This window comes from Rattus norvegicus, chromosome 7 (assembly GCF_036323735.1).
Source record: "Rattus norvegicus strain BN/NHsdMcwi chromosome 7, GRCr8, whole genome shotgun sequence".
NCBI lineage: Eukaryota > Metazoa > Chordata > Mammalia > Rodentia > Muridae > Rattus > Rattus norvegicus.
This window is the reverse complement of record NC_086025.1, coordinates 72219598-72243539: the sequence shown is the minus strand read 5'-3', so window position 1 is coordinate 72243539 and position 23942 is coordinate 72219598. Positions and strand designations below refer to the sequence as shown.

The 23942-nt window shown below is 39.4% G+C and overlaps 1 protein-coding gene across 35 annotated transcripts in view; it reads right to left on the bottom strand.

Annotated features, from left to right (window-relative positions):
- Positions 1 to 23942, bottom strand: part of Rims2 (regulating synaptic membrane exocytosis 2) — a 511056-nt gene that overhangs the window by 400520 nt on the left and 86594 nt on the right. For all 35 annotated transcript variants that reach the window (XM_039078274.2, XM_039078264.2, XM_063262877.1 and 32 more), the window contains 1 exon segment: positions 6351 to 6561. In XM_039078274.2, coding sequence (XP_038934202.1) covers positions 6351 to 6561 — 211 coding nt within the window.

Below are 23942 nucleotides of genomic sequence, written 5' to 3'. Positions count from 1 at the left end.
TATTCTATGAGTATCACATAGTCACTAAAGTGAATAAGGAAGAGAAGTTTAGTATAAATATGAAATGAGATCTTTCTTTTTTTTTTTCTTTTTTTTTTTTCGGAGCTAGGGACCGAACCCAGGGCCTTGTGCTTGCTAGGCAAGCGCTCTACCACTGAGCTAAATCCCCAACCCCGAGATGAGATCTTTTAGTTCCATCCTGAATGTTATTTCATAATAAACTCAAAGAAAAAAAGCACATGATCATCTCATTAGATGCCCAGAAACCATTTGACAAAATTCAATATCCCTTCATGTTAAAAGTCTTGCAAAGATGAGGAATTCAAGGCCCAGACATAAACATATTAAAAGCAATATACACCAAACCAGTAGCCAACATCAAACTAAATGGAGAGAAACCTAAAGCAATCCCACTGTAATCAGGGACTAGACAAGGCTGCTCACTCTCTCCTTACCTATTCAATATAGTACCCAAAGTCCTATACAAAGCAGACAACAAAAGGACTTCAAAGGGATAAAAATGGGAAAAGAAGTCAAAATATTACTATTCGCAGATGATATGATAGTATATTTAAGGTGACCCCAAAAGTTCTAAAAGGGAACTCCTATACCTGAAAAACAACTTCAGCAAAGTGGCTGGATATAAAATTAACTCAAATAAAGAAGTAGCCTTCCTCTACTCAAGGATAAACAGGCTGACAAAGAAGTTAGGGAAACAACACCCTTCACAATAGTCACAAATAACATAAAATACCTCCATCTGACTCTAATCAAGAAAGTCAAAGATCAGTATGACAAGAATTTCAAGTCTCTGAAGAAAGAAATTAAGAACTCAGAAGATGGAAAGACCTCCCATTCTCATGGATTGGCAGGATTAATATAGTAAAAATGGCCACCTGCCAAAAGCGATCTACAGATTCAATGCAATCCCCATCAAAATTCCAACTCAATTCTTCATAGAGTTAGAAAGAGCAATTTACAAATTCATTTGGAATAACAAAAAAAGAAAAAGAAAAAAAAAACCAGAATACCGAAAACTGTCCTCAACAATAAAAAAACTCGAGCTCTCTGTACCCAAATTCCATGGGGAAGAAAGCTGGACTCTCAGAAGTGCAGACAATCCTGAGAGCTCAGGGGATTCCATCACTTCTGCTCACATTTCTGGCCCAAGAGGAAACCATCTAGTACCTTCTGTGCTCTATGGGCACAGGAACCTAGGAGCAGTCAGGAGCAGGAACCTTCCAGTTTCTGCTGGCGCCTGGAACTGAACTGAACTGGTCCCACAGCTGAAAGCCTTGCCAGGAGTGCCAACAAACCTGAGAGCAGAGATAAAACCAACTCTTCTGCTACACGTGACCAGTCTGGTGGCCTCTGGACACACAAAGGTGGGAAGAGTCTGAGATAGGACACTTCTGGTTTCTGTCTGCACCCCAATATAAAAGCCAGTCAACAAGAACGCTGACACACCTAAGAGCAGAGGTGTGTCTTCTGCTTCAGGCGATCGACCTGGAGGCTTGAGGACACACAAACCCAGGAGCTGCTCTCCGTTCCCAGATCCAGCTGAAAGAAAACAGGTCTACATGAGTGCTGACACACAAGCCTACTGGAAGGACAAGCCACTGTCAGAGACAGCAAGATAACTTAACACCAGAGACAACCTGAGGGCGAGAGGCAAGCACAGACACCTAAGCAACAGAAACCAAGACTACTTGGCATCATCAGAGCTCAGGTCTCCCACCAAAGCAATTACTGGATATCGAAACACACTGGAAAAGTGAGATTCAGATTTGAAATCACATCTCATGATAGAGAATTACAGGACAACACAGGTAAACAATTAGAAGCCCTCAAAAAGGAACCAAGAAAATCCCTTAAAGAATTACTGGAAAACACAACCAAACAGGTGAAGGAATTGAACAAAACCATGCAGGACTTAAAAAATGGAAATACAAGGCTGCTCACTCTCTCCCTACTTATTCAAATATACTTCTCAAAGTCCTAGCCAGAGCAATCAGACAACAAAAGATCAAAGGGATACAGATTGGAAAGAAGTCAAAATATCACTATTTGCAGACTATATGATTGTATATTTAAGTGATCCCAAAAATTCCACCAGAGAACTACTAAACCTGATAAACAACTTCAGCAAAGTGGCTGGGTATAAAATTAACTCAACTAAATCAGTAGCCTTCCTCTACACAAAAGAGAAACAAGCAGAGAAAGAAATTAGGGAAATGACACCCTTCATAATAGTCCCAAATAATATAAAATACCTCGGTGTGACTTTAACCAAGCAAGTGAAAGATCTGTATGATAAGAACATGAAGCCTCTGAAGAAAGAAATTGAAGAAGATCTCAGAAGATGGAAAGATCTCCCATGCTCATGGATTGGCAGGATTAATATAGTAAAGATGGCCATTTACCAAAAGCAATCTACAGATTCAATGCAATTCCCATCAAAATACCAATCCAATTCTTCAAAGAGTTAGACAGAACAATTTGCAAATTCATCTGGAATAACAAAAAACCCAGGATAGCTAAAACTATCCTCAACAATAAAAAGACTTCAGGGGGAATCGCTATCCCTGAACTCAAGCAGTTTACAGAGCAATAGTGATAAAAACTGCATGGTATTAGTACAGAGACAGACAGATAGACCAGTGGAATAAAATTGAAGACTCAGAATTGAACCCACACACCTATGGTCACTTGATTTTTGACAAAGGAGCCAAAGTCATCCAATGGAAAAAAGATAGCATTTTCAGCAAATGGTGCTGGTTCAACTGGAGGGCAACATGTAGAAGAATGCAGATCGATCCATGCTTATCACCCTGTACAAAGCTTAAGTCCAAGTGGATCAAGGACCTCCACATCAAGCCAGATACACTCAAACTAATAGAAGAAAAAGTGGGGAAGCATCTCAAACACATGGGCACTGGAGAAAATTTCCTGAACAAAACACCAATGGCTTATGCTCTAAGATCAAGAATCGACAAATGGGATCTCATAAAACTGCAAAGCTTCTGTAAGGCAAAGGACACTGTTGTTAGGACAAAACAGGAACCAACAGAATGGGAAAAGATCTTTACCAATCCTACAACTGATAGAGGGCTTATATCCAAAATGTACAAAGAACTCAAGAAGTTAGACTACAGGGAGACAAATAACCCTATTTAAAAATGGGGTTCAGAGCTAAACAAAGAATTCACAGCTGAGGAATGCCGAATGGCTGAGAAACATCTAAAGAAATGTTCAACATCTTTAGTCATAAGGGAAACGCAAATCAAAACAACCCTGAGATTTCATCTCACACCAGTCAGAATGGCTAAGATCAAAAACTAGGTGACAGCAGATGTTGGCGGGGATGTGGAGAAAGAGGAACACTCCTCCATTGTTGGTAGGACTGCAGACTAGTACAACCATTCTGGAAATCAGTCTGGAGGTTCCTCAGAAAATTGGACATTGAACTTCCTGAGGACCCAGCTATACCTCTCCTGGGCATATACCCAAAAGATGCCCCAACATATAACAAAGACACATTTTCCACTATGTTCAGAGAAGCCTTATTTATAATAGCCAGAAGCTGGAAAGAACTCAGATGCCCTTCAACAGAGGAATGGATACAGAAAATGTGGTACATTTACACAATGGAATACTACTCAGCTATCAAAAACAATAACTTTATGAAATTCATAGGCAAATGGATGGAACTGGAAAATATCATCCTAAGTGAGGTAACCCAATCACAGAAAAACACACATGGTATGCACTCATCGATAAGTGAATATTAGCCCAAATGCTTGAATTACCCTAGATGCCTAGAACACATGAAACTCAAGGATGACCAAAATGCAAATGCTTCACTCCTTCTTTAAAAGGGGAACAAGAATACCCTTGGCAGGGAATAGGGAGGCAAAGTTTAGAACAGAGGCTGAAGGAACACCCATTCAGAGCCTGCCCCACATGTGGTCCATACATATGCAGCCACCAAACTAGGTAAGATGGATGAAGCAAAGAAGTGCAGGCTAACAGGAACCGGATGTAGATCTCTCCTGAGAGACACAGCCAGAATACAGCAAATACATAGGTGAATGCCCTCATTAAACCACTGAACTGAGAACAGGACCCCCATTGAAGGAATCTTAGAAAGGACTGAAAGAGCTTGAAGGGGCTTGAGACCCCATATGAACAACAATGCCAATCAACCAGAGCTTCCAGGGACTAAGGCAGTACCCAAAGACTATACATGGACTGATCCTGGGCTCCAATCTCATAGGTAGCAATGAATATTCTAGTAAGAGCACCAGTGGAAGGGGAAGCCCTTGGTCCTGCCAAGACTGAACCCCCAGTGAACGTGATTGTTGGGGGGAGGGTGGTAATGGGGGGAGAATGGGGAGGGGAAGCCCATATTGGACGGGAAAGGGAGGGGTTGGGGGAAAGGGAATAACAATTGAAATGTAAATAAGAAATACCCAAGTTAATAAAGATGGAGGGAAAAAAAGAATTTAGACTCCAGAGAATCAAATAACCCTATTAAAAATAGGGTACAGAGATAAACAAAGAATTCTCAACTGAAGAATATCGAATGGGCAAGAAGCACCCAAAGAATTGTTCAACATCCTTATTCATCAGGGAAATGCAAATCAAACAACCCTGAGATTCCACCTCACACCAGTCAGAATGGCTAAGATCAAAAACTCAGGTGACAACAAATGCTGGCAAGGATGTGGAAAAAGAGAACACTCCTCCATTGTTAGTGGGATTGCAAGCTGGTACAACCACTCTGGAAAAAAGTCTGGAGGTTCCTCAGAAAATTGGACATAGTACTACCTGAGGACCCAGCTATACCTCTCTTGGGCATATACCCAAAAGATGCCCCAACATATAAAAAAGACACATGCTCCATTATGTTCATAGCAGCCTTATTTATAATAGCCAGAAGCTGGAAAGACCCCAGATGCCCTTCAACAGAGGAATGGATACAGAAAATGTGGAATATCTACACAATGGAGTACTACTCGGATATCAAAAACAATGACTTCATGAAATTCATAGGCAAATGGATGGAACTAGAAAATATCATCCTGAGTGAGGTAACCCAATCACAAAAAAACACACATGGTATGCACTCACTAGTCCATGGATATTAGCTCAAAAGCTCGGATTACCCAAGATACAATCCACAGAGCACATGAAGCTCGAGAAGAACAACCAAAGTGTGATACATCAGTCCTTAGAAGGGAGAAAGTAAGGAGACAAAGTTTGGATCAGAGACTGAAGGAAAGGCCATTCACAGCCTGCCCCACCTGCGGATACAGCCATATACATACAGCCACCAAACACAGACAATATTGCTAATGCCAAGAAGTGCATGCTGACAGGAGCCTGATATAGCCATCTCCAGGAACCTGAAAGGCTCTGCCAGAGCATGACAAATACAGAAGCGAATTCTGGCAGTCAACCATTGAACTAAGAAAAGGGTCTCTATTGGAGGAATTAGAGAAAGGATTGAAGGAGCTGAAGGGGCTTGCAATCCCATAAGAACAATAATACCTACCAAGCAGAGCTCCCAGGGACTAAACCACTACCCAAAGAGTACACATGGACAGACCCATGTCTCCATCTGCATATGGAGCAGAGGATGGCCTTGTTGGCCACCAATGGGAGGGGAAGCCCGTGGGTCCTGCCGAGGCTGGACCCCCCAGTGTAGGGGAAAATCAGGGCAGGGAGGCAGGAAGGGGGTGGTTGGATGTGTGGGAGAACACCCTCATAGAAGAAAAGGGAGAAGTATGATATAGTTAGACTCAGGGCTAAGAGGGATAGGGGGTTTATGAACGGGAAACCAGGAAAGGGGATAACATTTGAAATGTAAATTAAAAAGAATGTTATTTCATAAGTATGAAAACAAAAACAAAAGTAAAGCTTCCAAAGCTACAAAATCAAAAAACAAATCTCAGAACTAAAATGGGCCTGTTTCAAGCACCCAAGGAAGTACAAAGTTTGTGAACGTATCCTAGAAAGAGAGGAACCTCTGTCAGAGCTCTGCTTCATCATTTGTGTTGCTGTAAGACTCATTCTCAGTCTCTGGATCGAAGTTTTCATTATCCATACAGAGGACAGAACAATTCCTAACGTTCTCAGGGAAATTCAAAGTCGAAGGTCCTGAGTCTAACTATATCATAAGCTGATATGAACAGTTAAGATTACCTTTCACATTCAGAAAAAAATGCAAACCTTTGTCTAACATGAAAGCACGGGTGTTTGTTCTTTGGTTTTAAGCTCAGAAGCAATTTCAGTCGTCTGTTGATTTGAAGGTTAACTACGGCATAAGTAGCACTCCAGTACTGTACCTTGTTTGAGCGTAATGACACTCGACCTCCACAACGAGCACAGAACTTGGTTTGGCAATATGAACAGTTATGGCCGCATCCATCTGCAAATTTTGTCTTGTGGCAGATGCCGCAGGTCGGGGCGTCGCCCTTCTGCTCTTGCTGCTGTTGTGATTCCTCTCCCATTTTCTTGACTTGCTCCTTATACATTTCAAATTGTTGATGCAGCTTTCTGCAGGGAAGGAAAAGGGTTTTAAAAACTGGTTTCCTAATGATCAAAATCACAATCTGTTGACATAATTTTATAATCAAAATACCCAAAATGAGAATAAAAGTATAAAATTTAATCTGAAAACTATAGAATATCTTGCTTACATGGTATATTATGTCATAAATGTTAAAATTAGTTCTATCTTTGATAAACATTAACTGTAAAATCAACTGGTTGTGTTTGTGGAACATTTTCTTGAATATTAAACAAAAACCATTGATTTTCAACAGTTTAGCTTCAGAAATACAAGAAGCCAATTTTATATTCACAAAAAAAGCCATAACCTAGTATCTTAAAACCAGTGAGATACAGTTCCAACTGTACTGAACTAAAGAAGCTTACAGAGAGATAATCTCACAGAGAGAGTTGTGTTCAACAGTCTGAACACAACTTAGCTGCAAAAAGAAAATACTGTGAAATATTATCACCTAACAAATAAAATTATGCAAATAAAGTAACGCCAAGTACACTTTCAAACTAAAAGTCTAGAGCCTAGGGAACTGTCTCAACAATTAAGAGCACTTGCTTAATTGAAAGGAAAAGAGTTTGGCTCCCAGCCCCTACACCGAGTGGCTCAGAATGACCTGTAACTCCAACCACAGGAGCTCTGCAACCCTCTTCTGATATATTGGACACAAACACACACTTGTTCATACTCACATGCATGTGTATACATACACACACACACACACACACACACACACACACACACACATAAATAAAAATAAAATGAATTTAAAAGAAAACTAGGTCAAAAGAAAAGACATCTAGAAAGATGTTTCATTTACTATTATTAAAAAATTTTTATTACATTTATAAAGACAAATTTAAGTGTTTAATAACCATGATTACTTAAGATTTAAAAAACTAAAAATGATGCCACTCCAATTCTAACAGTGACAAAAGAATGAAAACCTACAAAATTATAACTTATTTTGTGCCCATCAGAAAGCAAATTGTCAGGCAAACAATCTAAATCCAAAGACACTAGTGTAACTGTTAATACACACACAACCACGTCCACTTTACACGGTTCTGGGGACTGAAAGTGAGGTTTCACACATTCTAAGTAAGCATTCTGTCTAAGAAGCTACATCTTCAGAGAGATACTAACAGACTGTGCAATTGTAAGATTCAGCTAACATGACAGCTTCAAACAACCAAAGACCCAGACTCAAAGAAGGCTGCTAATCACCAGGCTTCGCCCACAGACCTTCCTTCCCAAGTGCTCTGGGAGACTTGAAAACAGAGTCAGGAGAAATGAATTCCTACCTCTAGGGAAGTGCATATTGCTGGGTAAACTGTGGCCACTGAGGTACAGACATGATTTTCTGACTTAGATAAAATAATAAAAGCTTTATTTAAGCCACGAGGAAGAAAGTAGCCTCTGTCACTTACGATAAAGACAAAGAGCCATCGAAGCTAAAAACAAGATTTGAGAGAAAAAAAGCCTTTATCCACAATGCAGAAAAGAATCTTGGTTCCACGGACCTACCCAAACACGAATAAAACATCTTTCGTCATTAAGATGTAGGAGGAAGCTCCTGCCTCCAAACTGGATACAGAACTGGAAATCAAAGCATGGATAGGAAAGAGAACTCATGAGGTGACCCATGCTCAAGGCCTGGTAGCTGTCAAGCCTGGAAGGTGAAAAACGTACAGAGAAGACCAGCTTTCCTACAGGGCAATCACTAAACAATAAGCATCACTAGTCAAGTGCTTGTAAAAACTCAAGTGTGTTGGGGGTGCTACATGCAATCCTCATACGAGGGAGTGTGTAAGGACAGCCAGAACATGGAAGCAACCTCTAGTCCTCTAGCATCATTATAAGTGCACGCAAAGGCAGTTCACATTCTTTAAAGAACTGTATGACTATGTTGCACTGAAGACAGTGGTGGCAACAACAAAATTCAAACCTATCTGAATTCTTGATTTGCTTCATGTTTCAACTCTCAACACCAACAGCCTGATGGAAAGGGAATGTCCACCTCAAAAGTGTGCAACTCAAGACACAGCATAAAACAAAATCTAAAAACAAAAGACTAAATAACCTGTGGCAAGAGACATAACAGATTCAGAGACGACACGGATTTGGGAATAATCACATTCTGAAGAAACTGGGGCTGGAACACCGGAGGAATGGAAGAGAGGAAACGGGAATAATATAATTATATTTTAATTAAGTTTTTAATTATTAAGATAAAGAATATATAGAAAAGGTGCACATCCTTCATGGACAATTGGTTATCTAGACTATGTTGTCTTACAGAAAGAAATGAAAGATTCCCTTAAAAGGAAAGAAAAGGGGTTGGGGATTTGGCTCAGTGGTAGAGCGCTTGCCTAGCAAGCGCAAGGCCCTGGGTTCAGTCCCCAGCTCTGAAAAAAAAAAAAAAGAAAGAAAGAAAAAGGAAAAAAAGGAAAGAAAAAAGGACTCAACTGTAAGCTGCCTATAAGACTCACTTTGCCACCAAGGAAAGGAAGGATAGAGAGAGTGAAAGCAGGACTGAGAAAATACTCCATGAAGGTGGAAATCCACAAAGCAAAGATATCAGACATACCTTATATCTAATAAACTATGCTTAAAACTGTAAAAAGATACAAAGAGTGTTCTAATGTTCTAATAAATTCATACATTATAGTATGTGGACTCTAAGTATGTATACACACAACACTGAAGCAGCAAATAAGGCAAATATTAGGAGATCGCTAATGAAAGAGTAAATATGAGGAATGGCTCTATTAGCTGCCAACAATATATAGAGCATATAAACAGAAGATCAATATAAAATAAAGGTCTTGAAGTGAACTTTAGATCAAATGGGAACTTTAGATCAAAAGTAATATTTCCATACCAAAATAGTACAATACACATTCATTTCAAGAGCATTCATGCACAGCATTCCACAATATGAAACACAAAACAATATGAAATATTTTGAAATTTTCACTAATATGTAAAAATTAACTTATTCATTGTCCATTGCTATAAAGAAGAAAATACTTATAATGTCCCCCAAGACTGGAATCTACAGTCATGTGCCAAATGGTGATCCTTCAACCACAGTTACAAGCCGCACATGTAACATTTGTAGCTTCATGGAATTTGAATATAGCTCTAGCCTAGGTGTATACAGCAGACTATACGGTTTAAGTTTATGCTATTATACTGTATGTTATCTGCAGAATGATGAAGTTATCAAATAATACATTTCTCATAATATGTCCCCACTGTTAAGTGACATACAACTGTAGGGACAAGTACACGTCTTTAAGCCCAGGTTTCACACTACTTCTTGAGTAACCTTCTGAAGTTATCCTGTCTTACTTTTAATCCTTTCCATGTGTCATATGCATTCCATTGCATACTCTCCCTGCCTTAGACCCATATTGCTCTCTAGTCCTATGCCTCTCTATGCATCATCTATCATCTATCTGTCTGTCTGTCATCCATCTATCCATTACATACCTACCTACCTGCCTATCTATCTACCCCAGTATCTGTGTAGCCCAGGTTGGTCTAGAACTCAAGATCCTCCTGCTTAGACACAACAAAGAGAGGACTGCAAGTGTGTGCTATCATGACTAACAAAAGAAAAGATTCTCAAACCTGAAATCATGCCCAAGGCACATACAGCAACAAGAACACTGAAGTCTCACTATGAAACTCAAAAAACACCACATTTTTCTGGCTTCTGATGAAGTTCATTCAAACGGGCTGCCACTCATGCGAATTGCTTTTTTGTATCGTTTATCAAATATTTTAGATTTGACTTTTTATATGTTTCTTCCTGTTTTGAAGGAGTGCTTACATATAATCCTTTATAAACTTAAACACAGAAAAATCTTCTCCAAGTCTGTGGTGTAATTGCTAACTTTGTACTCCGAAGTTGTCAATATATCAATTTCTTCATTCATTATGTGATTTGACTGGTGTGTATGTATGTTTGTGTACGCACAAATATGTACACACATATATGTGTATGCACTTAGCTATGTTACACACAAAAATTCTCCAGTCTCTTTGAATAGCCTCTAATTTTACCACTCATAGCTAAGTTTTTAATCAATCTGAAGTTCATTTCTGTATATGATGTGGTGCAGAGATTTAATCTCAATGTTCTTTATATAGATATTTTACTTCCCGATCATCATTTATTAAGTAGTTAACTTCTCTTCCAAAAATCTGTGATATCAGCCTATCATATATTAAGTTCCATTCTTACATAGATGGACACAATATTGTATTTCATTGGAAGCTGTGTCTGCTCCTACTCCAGAACAACATTGTCAAAACCAAACTTGAAATACATAAAAGGTCCAACCCATCTCAAATACATAAAGTTGAATACATAACTATCTGGTAAGGCAGATCAAAAGTCAATACACTTGTCTGTAAAGGGCTGCATAATATTTTAGGCGTTGCCATTTGTCGGTTGCACAACTCATCACTGGGACATGAAGGCAGCCATAAATAATGTGAAAATAAATCATCTTAGATGTATTCCACTTAAACTTTATGCACAATCCATATTTAGAAAATCTCTGGTATAAATACAACAAAGATATGATATTCTAATTAGAACTACTTTACAAACTAATATTTAAGACATACACAGTAACATAAATACAAACTACGGTGTATGTTCTATATCAATTTCTGCACTAAAAACTCATTAAAGTTAGTATCTTCCAGGGCAAATGTGTTCGTCTCTGTGAATGAACAGGACTTTTAAATTCGTGTTTACAGCTAGTCCATCAAAATCTCATCCCCAGCCTCATGGTTTCGTCTTTGTTATTTTAAACATTTGGTGTAATTTTAAGCTCTCCACAAACTAGTCATTTACACTACTACTTTAAAGGTCACCAGTGGACAGTTTGATCATTAAACTTCAAACGCTTTTCATCGTGAAGTCATATCTTTTCAAATGTCTAGACTGGACCCGCGGATCCCGGCCCGCAGCAGCTCTCTGCTCCCAAACCCCGTGGGAGAGAGACCTCACCGCCTGATCAGGTGGGCACTCCTGAGGCTGCAGAGCGGAGGAGACCACCAACACTGCCCACCCCTGCCCACATCCCTGGCCCAAGAGGCAACTGTATAAGGCCTCTGGGTTCCCGTAGGGGAGGGCCCGGGAGCGGCAGGACCCCTGCGCCTGAGACACCACCGGAACCTGAAGGAAACAGACCGGATAAACAGTTCTCTGCACCCAAATCCCGTGGGAGGGAGAGCTGAACCTTCAGAGAGGCAGACAAGCCTGGGAAACCAGAAGAGACTGCACTCTGTGCACATCCAGACGCCAGAGGAAAACACCAAACGTCATCTGGAACCCTGGTGCACGGAGGCTCCCAGAAAGAGCGGCACAGATCTTCCCGGTTGCTGCCGCCGCGGAGAGGACTCAGGCAGTACCCCACGAGCAAACTTGAGCCTTGGAACCACAGGTAGGACCAACTTTTCCCCTGCAAGAAACCTGCCTGGTGAACTCAAGACACAGGCCCACAGGAACAGCTGAAGACCTGTAGAGAGGAAAAACTACAAGCCCGAAAGCAGAACACTCTGTCCCCATAACTGGCTGAAAGAAAACAGGAAAACAGGTCTACAGCACTCCTGACACACAGGCTTATAGGAAAGTCTAGCCACGGTCAGAAATAGCAGAACAAAGTAACACTAGAGATAATCTGATGGCGAGAGGCAAGCGCAGGAACCCAAGCAACAGAAACCAAGACTACATGGCATCATCGAAGCCCATTTCTCCCACCAAAGCAAACACGGAATATCCAAACACACCAGAAAAGCAAGATCTAGTTTCAAAATCATATTTGATCATGATGCTGGAGGACTTCAAGAAAGACATAAAGAACTCCCTTAGAGAACAAGTAGAAGCCTACAGAGAGGAATCGCAAAAATCCCTGAAAGAATTCCAGGAAAACACAATCAAACAGTTGAAGGAATTAAAAATGGAAATAGAAGCAATCAAGAAAGAACACATGGAAACAACCCTGGACATAGAAAATCAAAAGAAAAGACAAGGAGCTGTAGATACAAGCTTCACCAACAGAATACAAGAGATGGAAGAGAGAATCTCGGGAGCAGAAGATTCCATAAAAATCATTGACTCAACTGTCAAAGATAATGTAAAGCAGAAAAAGCTACTGGTCCAAAACATACAGGAAATCCAGGACTCAATGAGAAGATCAAACCTAAGGATAATAGGTATAGAAGAGAGTGAAGACTCCCAGCTCAAAGGACCAGTAAATATCTTCAACAAAATCATAGAAGAAAACTTCCCTAACCTAAAAAAAGAGATACCCATAGGCATACAAGAAGGCTACAGAACTCCAAATAGATAGGACCAGAAAAGAAACACCTCCCGTCACATAATTGTCAAAACACCAAACGCACAAAATAAAGAAAGAATATTAAAAGCAGTAAGGGAAAAAGGTCAAGTAACATATAAAGGCAGACCTATCAGAATCACACCAGACTTTTCGCCAGAAACTATGAAGGCCAGAAGATCCTGGACAGATGTCATACAGACCCTAAGAGAACACAAATGCCAGCCCAGGTTACTGTATCCTGCAAAACTCTCAATTAACATAGATGGAGAAACCAAGATATTCCATGACAAAACCAAATTTACACAATATCTTTCTACAAATGCAGCACTACAAAGGATAATAAAGGGTAAAGCCCAACATAAGGAGGCAAGCTATACCCTAGAAGAAGCAAGAAACTAATCATCTTGGCAACAAAACAAAGAGAAGAAAAGCACACAAACATAACCTCACATCCAAATATGAATATAACAGGAAGCAATAATCACTATTCCTTAATATCTCTCAACATCAATGGCCTCAACTCCCCAATAAAAAGACATAGATTAACAAACTGGATATGCAACGAGGACCCTGCATTCTGCTGCCTACAGGAAACACACCTCAGAGACAAAGACAGACACTACCTCAGAGTGAAAGGCTGGAAAACAACTTTCCAAGCAAATGCTCAGAAGAAGCAAGCTGGAGTAGGCATTCTAATATCGAATAAAATCAATTTTCAATTAAAAGTCATCAAAAAAGATAAGGAAGGACACTTCATAGTCATCAAAGGAAAAATCCACCAAGATGAACTCTCAATCCTCATCTTCGGATGGTTTATATACAAGTGTGCAATTTCTAGGCTTGAAAGTAAAATGATGCTATCTGGTGCTGGATAGAGGAGCCTTATTTTTTATTATGGCAGCTTGCTATTTTTGTAACATGGTGATTTGGTTGAACACAATAAAGTACAGTAGTAACTGATCTCCCCTTCTTCCTGGATGAGTGAGGAGATGATTAAATGTTGATGTCAGCATCCTTGAGCATATTCAGATGAGCTTCTGCTTCTGTTGAAAAGGATGCTGTGTTTGATTGTGGTCCGAAGCTTTGAAGCACTACTTGGCATCTCCTTCCTTGGAGGTCTCACTGTTTAAACATAACAGATTTGATAGCTTGTTGGTAAGGTGAGGTCCAGCTTGTCTCCACTAGGTCATCTTCATGTGAATCCGGTGGTTATACGGTTTTGTTCTAGGGATATTTCATTTTTTTAATAACGGTTTTAGCTGACATTCATGGAGAGAATGAATCCTTAGAACTGTGCCACTAGTGAAAGGAAATCCTGTCTAGAGTATGTTTCTTTACAAAGCTGTGTCACACCATCCTTTGGGCCCTCTGCTGGAAAAGTAGAATCAAGTCTCAAATAATGCCTTTTAAATTGTATCCTCTAGTATTATAGATGTAGGACAGTACTGTATCATACCTCTGTGGATGTAAAATAGCTTGTACCTGCTTTATGATACGTAGTAGTGACCGTGCTTTATCAGAGCTGTTTTTAATGATGTTGCTCAGAATGTTTTCTTTCCAGATGATGATTGAGAAGCTAATTTTAAAAAAAAAATGGTGCCAGGTACCACAAGAGTAACAGAACTGTGCTGTTTTCTCGGGTTTTGTTTTTTTACTTTTTTTTTTTAATGGAGTGTGCTGGATGTCTCTACAGTTTTGTTCAGATGACTGCAGAACCTGGAAAAGCTGTTGCTGCTGTTGATGCATAACACACTGCTATTATTGGTCTTTTTATATAAATATAAATATAAATATATATATACAGATATATAATTTGAATTTTTTGAAACTTTAGCTGTGCTGTCAACTTTGGAAAAAAGTATCCCCGTTTACTGTGTTGAGTTGGCACTGTACAGAAATTAACAGCCATATTGGTCTAGAAATGTTGAACTTAAGTTTTTTCCATTTGTACAGGGGTAACACACTGTATTAAATATGTAAGGTCTTATCTACGTGGGTTTGATTACAAAAACTAATAAAGTATTCTCTAAATTTAAAAAAGAAAAAGAAAAAAATGTCTAGACTGCTGTTAAATTTACTTTCTCCCTTTTCACACATCCATCATATAATCTTTATAGATACAGGTATCTAAACTTTGAGTTATTTTTGAGGTAGTGTTTAGATGATGTATTTTTGTAATGATTGGGACAAGAAATGTTGCCCCCAAAGGATCTTGCACTGAATGCATGATACTTAGCTGAGGAAATATTTGCAGAGGTTATAAAAATGTTGGGAAGTAGGGCAGCTGAAGGATTCTGGTCATTAGGGGTAGATCCTAAAGCAGTAGTTCTCAACCTATGGGTTGCAACCCCCTTTAGGGTCACATATCCGATATCCTGCATATCAGATATTTACATTATAACCCATAAGAGTAGCAAAATTACAGTTATGAACTGACAAAAAAGTAATTTTATCATTGGGGATCACCACAACATTAGGAACTGTATTAAACCACCAACCAAAGAGTACACATGGAGGCACCCATGGCTCAAACCACATATGTAGCAGAGGATGGCCTTATCTGGCATCAATGGGAGGGAAGGCCTTGTGAAGACTCATTTCCCCAGTGTAGGGGAATGCTAGGGTGGTGAGGCAGGAGTGGATGGGTGGGTGGGAGAGCACCCTCATAGAGGCAGGGGCAGGGGGTGGGATAGGGGATTTGCAGAGGGGAAACCAGGATGGGGGATAGCATTTGAAATATAAATACATAAAATAACCAATAATTTTAAAAAAAGCGATCACAGCTTTAGGAAGGTTAAGAAGCACTGTCCTAAAAGTTAATGAGAGCATCTTCTTCCTAGCCCCGACTTCCTTCTCACCTCTTTCTCCCTCTTCCCCAAATCTCTGTACAATCTGTCTGTCTATCTTGAGGTATGTAACCTCTACCATATGATCCCACTGCCACATTCTGCTCAACTGATGAATGGAACCAAGAAACCACGAACTAAACCTTCAGAAATCATGAACCAAAATAAATGTTTCCTCTCTTAGGTAGGTTGTTTCTGTCTGATGTTATGCTATAGAAGCAATAAATGTAACAGTTGTCTTCAAGCAGTATAGTGTAGTTCAAAAAAAATAGACTCAATTTATAGAGACTCAAATTAGAACACCTACTCTGTATTATAGAGTGACTTGAGGAGGTAGGAAAAAAATCTATATATCCCAAGCACACAGTATACTGGTTGTGTTCCCCCACTGGTTCATGTTTGCATACTTGTTCCCCAGTTGATGAGCCTGTTTAGGAAGGATTAGATGTGACCCTTTAGAGGAGCTGTATCCCAAGGTGTGATTTGAGGCTTCAGGGTTCCTGCCCTCTTCAATCCACCCTCTACCTCCTGATTGTGGGTCAAGCTCTCACCATCACCATGGCTCTGTGGCCATCATGGGTCTAACCCTCTGTAAGCCCAAGTAAATACTTTCTTTTGTGAGTTGCCTTAGGCATGGTGTTTTGTCACAGCATGTGTGACATCAGTTAAAATAAAAAGAGAGATACATGTATATACACTGGACATATCAAGTAAACCAAGTGTAAGTCAATTAAACACCTGTGAAAGAAAGTGTAAGAAAAACTAGTTCTAGAAGACAGGCACTAATTGTGAATAGTAATAGCAGGACTTCACAGAAAAGGAACATTTTGGGGATTTGTTCTTAGAAAGGAGATATGGTAGGCAACAACTAAGGAATAAATTTCAACCTGGAGTTTTTCATCTGCAAAGCAGCATAGAAGCAGAAAATTCAGGAGGTGGAAAGAATTTACATTTGAAATAATATATACATCTGGAAACAAACCAAAGGGGAAAAAAACAGAAAAGCAGAAACTAAAAAGGAAATTTAGAAGAGACTGTTTCTAATTCAATGCTAAGAACTATTAGCATTATTACTGTTATAACTATTATCATTATTATTATAATCAATAGCTACCTTCATTTTTGACATGTTAGAGAAATCAGTAAGTCACTGTGAAAATATTTAACAAAATGATCTCAAATAAATCAGGTATTTCATTGGTTTAAGACTAACAAATATATATATTTCTGAATGTTTGGATTTTTTTTTCATGACTAGACTGGGCCCAAGACAGCAACTATATGAAGCCCAACTCTAACCTCTATTTAAGAGACTCCCCAGAGTAATTCTCCTTCCCCAGCTTGCTCACCTATCTATCACGCACACTTTTCACTGCATCATCCTGGGACTGATTGGAGTATAAGCCCAGAGTTAAATTAAGAACTTCTGGCAGGAATCCCCAAAGCTAGTTCCCCCATCCTACCATTTCAACGCCATCAGCAGACACTAACTACTGAGTCCCAAGACCTGCAACATATGGAGCAAAACAAAACTTTACTTAAAGATTTCCCAGGTCAGTCCACTTATGCTGTCTGCTGGCCTACCACCCAATCCTCACACTGCACCTATAATGGGATGAACTCAAGTCTGAACCCAGAGTCCCAGTTACAACATCAGACACCCCATCTACTACACCAATTAGGGAACAAAGTCCCTGAAACCCAAAGTGGCGCCAAGACCAAAACCCAGTGCCATGCAAGCCAGTGCACACAAGCTGACAGGTTGGGGCTAAGAACAAATAAATGTCCAACACCTCAGAAGCATAGGAAAGACCAGATATCTATACCAACAAACACCAAAAACATTATAACTCCAGATATCTAGATCCCATCCCAAAAACACAAGCATAAACAACCAAGATAATATGCCTCATCCAAAAGCCACTACTTCTATGGTAAAATTTGCTGAGAAAAACAATTTAACTGAAGCACAAGACAAAGCCCTCAAAATACCAATTATGAGTATGTTCAAGGACCTTAAGGAAAAGATACAAACAAACGACTGATGAAGAGCTTGAGAGCATGTGGCTGAAAACAATGACAATGAAAAGAATCCATGAAAACAGAGTCTAACAAAGAAATAGAATTAGCACTCACACACAAAAGGCCAGACTGAAATAAAACTAAAACTAGAAGACTCAGGAAATCACCAAAAAAGCTCAGAGGAAAGTCTTACCAATATATTAAATTAATTAGAAGAGAGAATGCCAGGTCTTAAAGACAAGGTAGACAAAATTGAACAATCACTCAACTGCTAAAAATCTAAAAAAAATCCAGACATAACATATCCAGGAAATCTAGGACACTGAAAAAACCAACCAAATAAACCTATAAATAATAGGTATTCAGGATAAAGAAGAAAAGGCAAAGGCACAGAAAATATTTTAAACTAATAAAAGAAAATTTCCTAAATCTAAAAGGCTATATGCCTATTGGGATTCAAGAAGTATGTGAAATATCAAAACAGGCAAGACCAGAAAATAAATTCCTACTGTCACAAAATAATCAAAAACATTACTTGTACAGAAAAACAAAAAGGATATTAAAAACTACAGAGAAAAAAGATCAAGTAACATATAAAAGCAGGCCTATAATAATAACACCTGACTTTTCCATGTTAACTCTGAAAGCCAGAGGAGCCTAGACTGATGTTCTATAAACTGAAAAACAACAGATACCAGCCCAGACCACTACACCCAGTTGTGGTGGCTTAAATAAGAATGCCCCCCATTGACTCAAATATTTGAATATTTAGTCACCAGGAATTGGCATGATTTCAGATGACTAGGAAGTGTGGCCTTCTTGGAGGAAGTGTGACCCCCCTGGGTGGGTGGGGGGAGTTGAGATTTCAAAAGCCCATTCCAAGTCCAGCACACACACACACTAACTCAGACTCACTAACTCACACTCCCTTCCTTCCTTCCCGCCCTCCCCGCCCCTGTACCCACCCATGCACCACCACCCCAATGATCCAGGTTGTAGATCCCAACTTCTCCAGCACTGTGCCTGCCATGCTGCTTCCCAGCATAATGATAACGGACTAAATCTCTGAAAGTGTAAACACCCTAATTAAATGCTCTTTTGTAAGAGTTACTTTGGCCATAGTGTCTCTTCACAGCAATAAAATAGTAACTTAGTCACCAACAAAACTATCAATCATGCCAAGTGGGCATGCTAGTGCATGCCTTTAATCCCAGCACTAGGGAGGCAGAAGCAAGTAGATCTCAGTGAGTTCAAAGCCATCCTGGTCTACAAACTTGGTTGTTCAGGATGACCAAGGCTGTTTACACAGAAAAACCCTATTTGAGAAAAAACAAAAACAAAAACAAAAAAATTATCAATTATAATAGGAGAAAACACATTTCATCATAAGATCAAATTTAAACAATTCATGTCCACAGATCCAGCTCTAAAAAAACACTAAATGGAACACTTCAGCCTAAAAGAAAGATTTACTACACCCAAGAGGAGAGGACACAAGAAATAATTCCAGAATGTTTTGACAAAAAAGTTCTAAAAACCACAACAAAATAATGAATATTGTTCAGTAATAACTCTCAATGTTAATAATGTCAATTCCCCTGGATTTGAAAACAGAATCCATCTTTCTGCTGCCTCCAATCCATCTTCTTGCTTTCTCCAAGAAATACCTCACCATCAAAGACTAACACTCCATTCAGCTTCCTAAAATACAGACATGTTTAAGTGGAATCTAAACGGAGTTACCAGAGAATACCCAACTTTATACCAGACACTGCCCAGCTATCAGGAATGGGTTAAATCTTTAGAGTTGTTGGCCAAAGAGGTCCAGACTCTCCTTCCAAGCAGTAGAGACTATTGCAGTAATACTGGCTACCCTCCATGACGTGATGCTGAGACCCTACTGGTAAAGATGCTACTGCTTATGTCATTAAACGTAAAGAAACTGAGTTGGTAATCAAGTGGAAGCTTCACCCCACTAAAGCTGATGCTAGAAGATACTCATAGGATATAAGAGGAGAAAATTAATCATCATTCTGACCCAGCTATGAACCCTGTGAGCCAAAATAGAACCTGTATGTAAGACAGGGTCTCTGATGGATGCAGTAGCAAAAAATGTTGTGGGAGTGACCATTCCCCTTCTTACTGACTTCAGACCCACTCCATGACACAGAGCTCATACTCCAACTGCTAAAGTGGCCAACAACCAACCTGAGACCAGACAGGTCAAGGGCCCCAGGGAAAAACCTACAATTATTATTCTCTTAAATAGACACAACAATAAAACAACCCCTAATGACTGTTGCTTACCCATTGGGTACATCACTTGACCCTCATCAGAGAAGCTTCTTGTTAAAACGGCAATTAACATAGAAACCTATAGATAGGCAATATGCAGAGAATGAAAAGCTTTGGAACAATCAGCCCTAAATGGGATATCTTTATCACATCCCTCCCCTCCAGGCTCAAAGATCTATGAAGAATAGCAGACCTAAGACTGCAAGACCCAGGGGTAATGGACAACATAAAAAAAAATGTTTTCAGACATAGCTGGGCTGATGCATATATGAATCCAAAGACTAACAGCATGTACAAGGACTGCATAAGTGCACGCCAGGAAAAAATGCCAGCACAGAGAAAGGAAGTGGGCATAAAGTCCCATCACTAGCCAAGAAGCTAGTTGCAGTTAATAGCTGCTGGGAGAGGAAAAGGGAAAATTATTTCAATGGAATGACACTGGGTAAATCAACAAAACTTCAGTGCTGGTCCTGTGCTAAGGAGTAGGTGACAATAGCAAAGTGGATTGATTCCATAGGGTTTTTTGGTTTTGGTTTTCTGTGTGTGCATGTACGTTTGCATGTGCATTGTGCTTATGTGCACACACTTGGTTTTGGTTATGTCATTTTGTTTTATTTTTTAAATAATATAAGTACATTTCTCTCTTTTCCTTTCCCCCCTCCAAATCCTCCCATACCCTGTTACCTGCTTTCAAATTCATGGCCTTTTTTTCACTAACTGTTATTGCCCACATATATACTTATGTGTATACATATTTAGTCCTAAATGTAGTGTCTTTAGCCCATACATTACTTGTATGCATGTTTTCAGGGCTGGCCATCTGGCACTGGACAACAATTAGTGCACTCCTCCCTTAGGAAAAGCACCTCACCCTCCCCAGCTTTCCTCAGTTGCCTGCAGTGCTGTGTGTAGGGTCGAGGCCTCGTGGGCATTTCCCACCCACTGCGGGATGTCCACTAGTGTTGTCCTTGTTCAGATCACATTTGGGGAACAAAATGGCTTGATGCCCCATCACCTAGATAAAACACCATGTGTTTAAAAAATAAAGCTCTGATGATACTACTTACATTCCTAGAGATTTCTATGACTTAATTACACTTAATCTTGGTTGACATAGTTAACTATTGTTAAAACATGGTCCAAGAGCAGAGTCATTTAAGAAGAATTCTGAGTGCTTGTGAGAAAACAAGAGTCTTGTGACCTAATTTTCCTCAAAGCACAGAGTTGCTTGTGGGATGTGCTCTCCTGGTGTAGCGGGTAGGTGTGCGTTTACTTCACACTCTTCCCTACAACTGGCTACTGTTACTTGTCTATATGCTACCATGGAAAAACGGGTTTTTGCCACATGCAGCTTGTCCTTGTGATTGTAAACTTTACTCATGTGATTCCCCTTAACCCTTGGAGAGGGTTAAACTGTCTGATGCTCTGAAGAAAGTTTTATGAGACCTTCTGAGACCTTAGTCTACCTCACTCTTGGCTCCATTCTCCCAGACCCCACTGCCTCTGGAGCAGTGACAAACTATAAAGCTGCAATCAGTTCACAGAGTGAAGGGACATGACACAATAAAGTCCCTCAATCCTCTGTAGCACCTCTGTACTTACAATCCCTTTCCCCACGTCCAGGTCAGATGCAGAGTCACTAAAGCCTCAAGGATTAAGGCATGCTCAGCAAATGGCACATGCAGCATTATCAAATAAATCATTCAGGAAATGGAGATAAACACCCTGACACAGTAAGCAATTTCAATGTTGAAAGTATCTTTAATTTGATAAAGTATTTACTTTTAGAAGTAACTATAAAATGATCCTCCAGAGTAGCCAGGAAAATAATGTCTTCAGAATGCATAAAACAGCACTATTGATAGTAGTCAAAAGACTAGAAATAAGATAAAATATTTCAGACTAAAATAGATAAAGTAAAACCTACTAATATACCAAAGTATTGTACATTAAGAGATAAATGAGACACAGCTACTTGAAATCAAACTCTGTATCTCACAAATACCTTGTGAAAAATAAGACACAGTAGACTCTACATCATATGGTGGATTTGTGTAGCATAAATAAAAATAGACAAAAATAATGATGCTATGTAGAAAACAGTGTGTATATAGAGGTCAGGATACAAGCTATCCCCACTTCAAGGAAGGGAGGCAGCGTTCCTGAAGAAGGAGCATGAGGTAAGATGGCTGGTAGTAGTCAGCTTCGTGAACGTGATGCTCATTGCCAGATACATTCCCTATATATAACGAGTCAATGAGTTGAACACCCAGTTGATGCATCTCTCACTGAACGTATTCTTTGCATAAAAAAGCAATTAACCCTTTCATACCTTTATTTTTATTAAGAGAAGATCTTGTTATGACCCATGTTTCAACATCCAACTGCAATCTCCTGAGTGGCCGGGATTATTGGTATGTACCATGACAGAAATAGCATTTTCTGAATAAACAATATATTTGTTGTGGTTCTTATTTATTTACTCCTTCATTAAGCCCCAAAGAATTTCGGATGGCTCTAAAGTATACAACCGATGCAGTCAAATTTAGATTATTCAGAGTGAAAACTACATTGGACCTATATATATCTATGTGCAGTAACTGCCTGCATCATTTCATAACTATATCAACGTTCAACCATGACCAATCAAGCATCAGTAAGTTCACAGACTAAAATGAAAGATCTTTTCTCAATACTGTCATCAGTCTTTCCAAAAAATAACAAGGGAAATGTAAAATTAAACTTTTTTTTGAGAGAGGGGATGTCTCTATTATGTAGCTCTGGCTTCCTGGAACTTGCTCTGTAGACCAGGCTGGCCTCAAACTCACAGACACCCTACTCACTGCTGGAATTAAAGATGGGCACCACCACATCCAGCCAAAATTAATGCTATTTTCTAAGTCTTCGATTTTCACTGGCATTCCCTTCAAAATATACGATCAATACTCTGAAGGACCTTATCTCCTCGTCTGAATTAATAAGAGGCTGCTCTGTTGTTTTAAATGTTCATTTCTAATCCTAGATTCGGGTCCATTACACACTGAGTAAGCAAGCACAAGGGGCAGGCACTGTGACACCCTGTCTATTCGTCAGCAATACAGGCAGGTAGTGACTGACTCTGTGACCTGAAGTCAAAACATTCAGTCTTCTGAAAGAAAAAGAAATTGGGTGGGGGCAATGAAGAGAAGAAAGGGGGAAGAAGGAGGCAGGAGGAAGAGAAAGAGGAAGAGAGAAGGGAAGGGAAAGAAGGGAGGGGGCAGAGAGGCAGGAGAAGGGTGGTTGATTAACAATTTGCCCTTTGATAAAAGCTCCCAAATATTGCTCCTTGGATGCATGTTTGATAGCTAAAAGGACAGTTCCTTTTTATGGGCTATTGAAAATCACTTTCAGTAGAATCTTTAAAATATGTGATCCCCTAAATATAAATATGAGAATCCCCTAATATATGTAATCTTTAGAGGAAAAAAAAACATTCAATGACTGTTGACAAAAACAAAAGAAAAAATAAGGTAAACAGTTTCTATCCAACACAAAAGAGGACTGGTTTCCTAAAATCACTGTAGACAGCAAATGTCATTTCTGAATATACTTCCTGGTGTGAATTTTCATAACATTATTATCCCTAACCTTTGGTCTTAATCCAAGCCATTACAGCATTTTTGTAGGAAAGTACTGAAATATATACTATTATTATTCTTATTGCAATAGCTATTCGCATGGCAAATTTCCATCAGAAATCAATAAAAATCAAATGTGAACTAACTATAGTCGATGTTACGTTGCTCATTATGTACATGTTTCCTCTCGTCCATGGCATGGTAAGACATTTTCAGACCCCACTGCCTA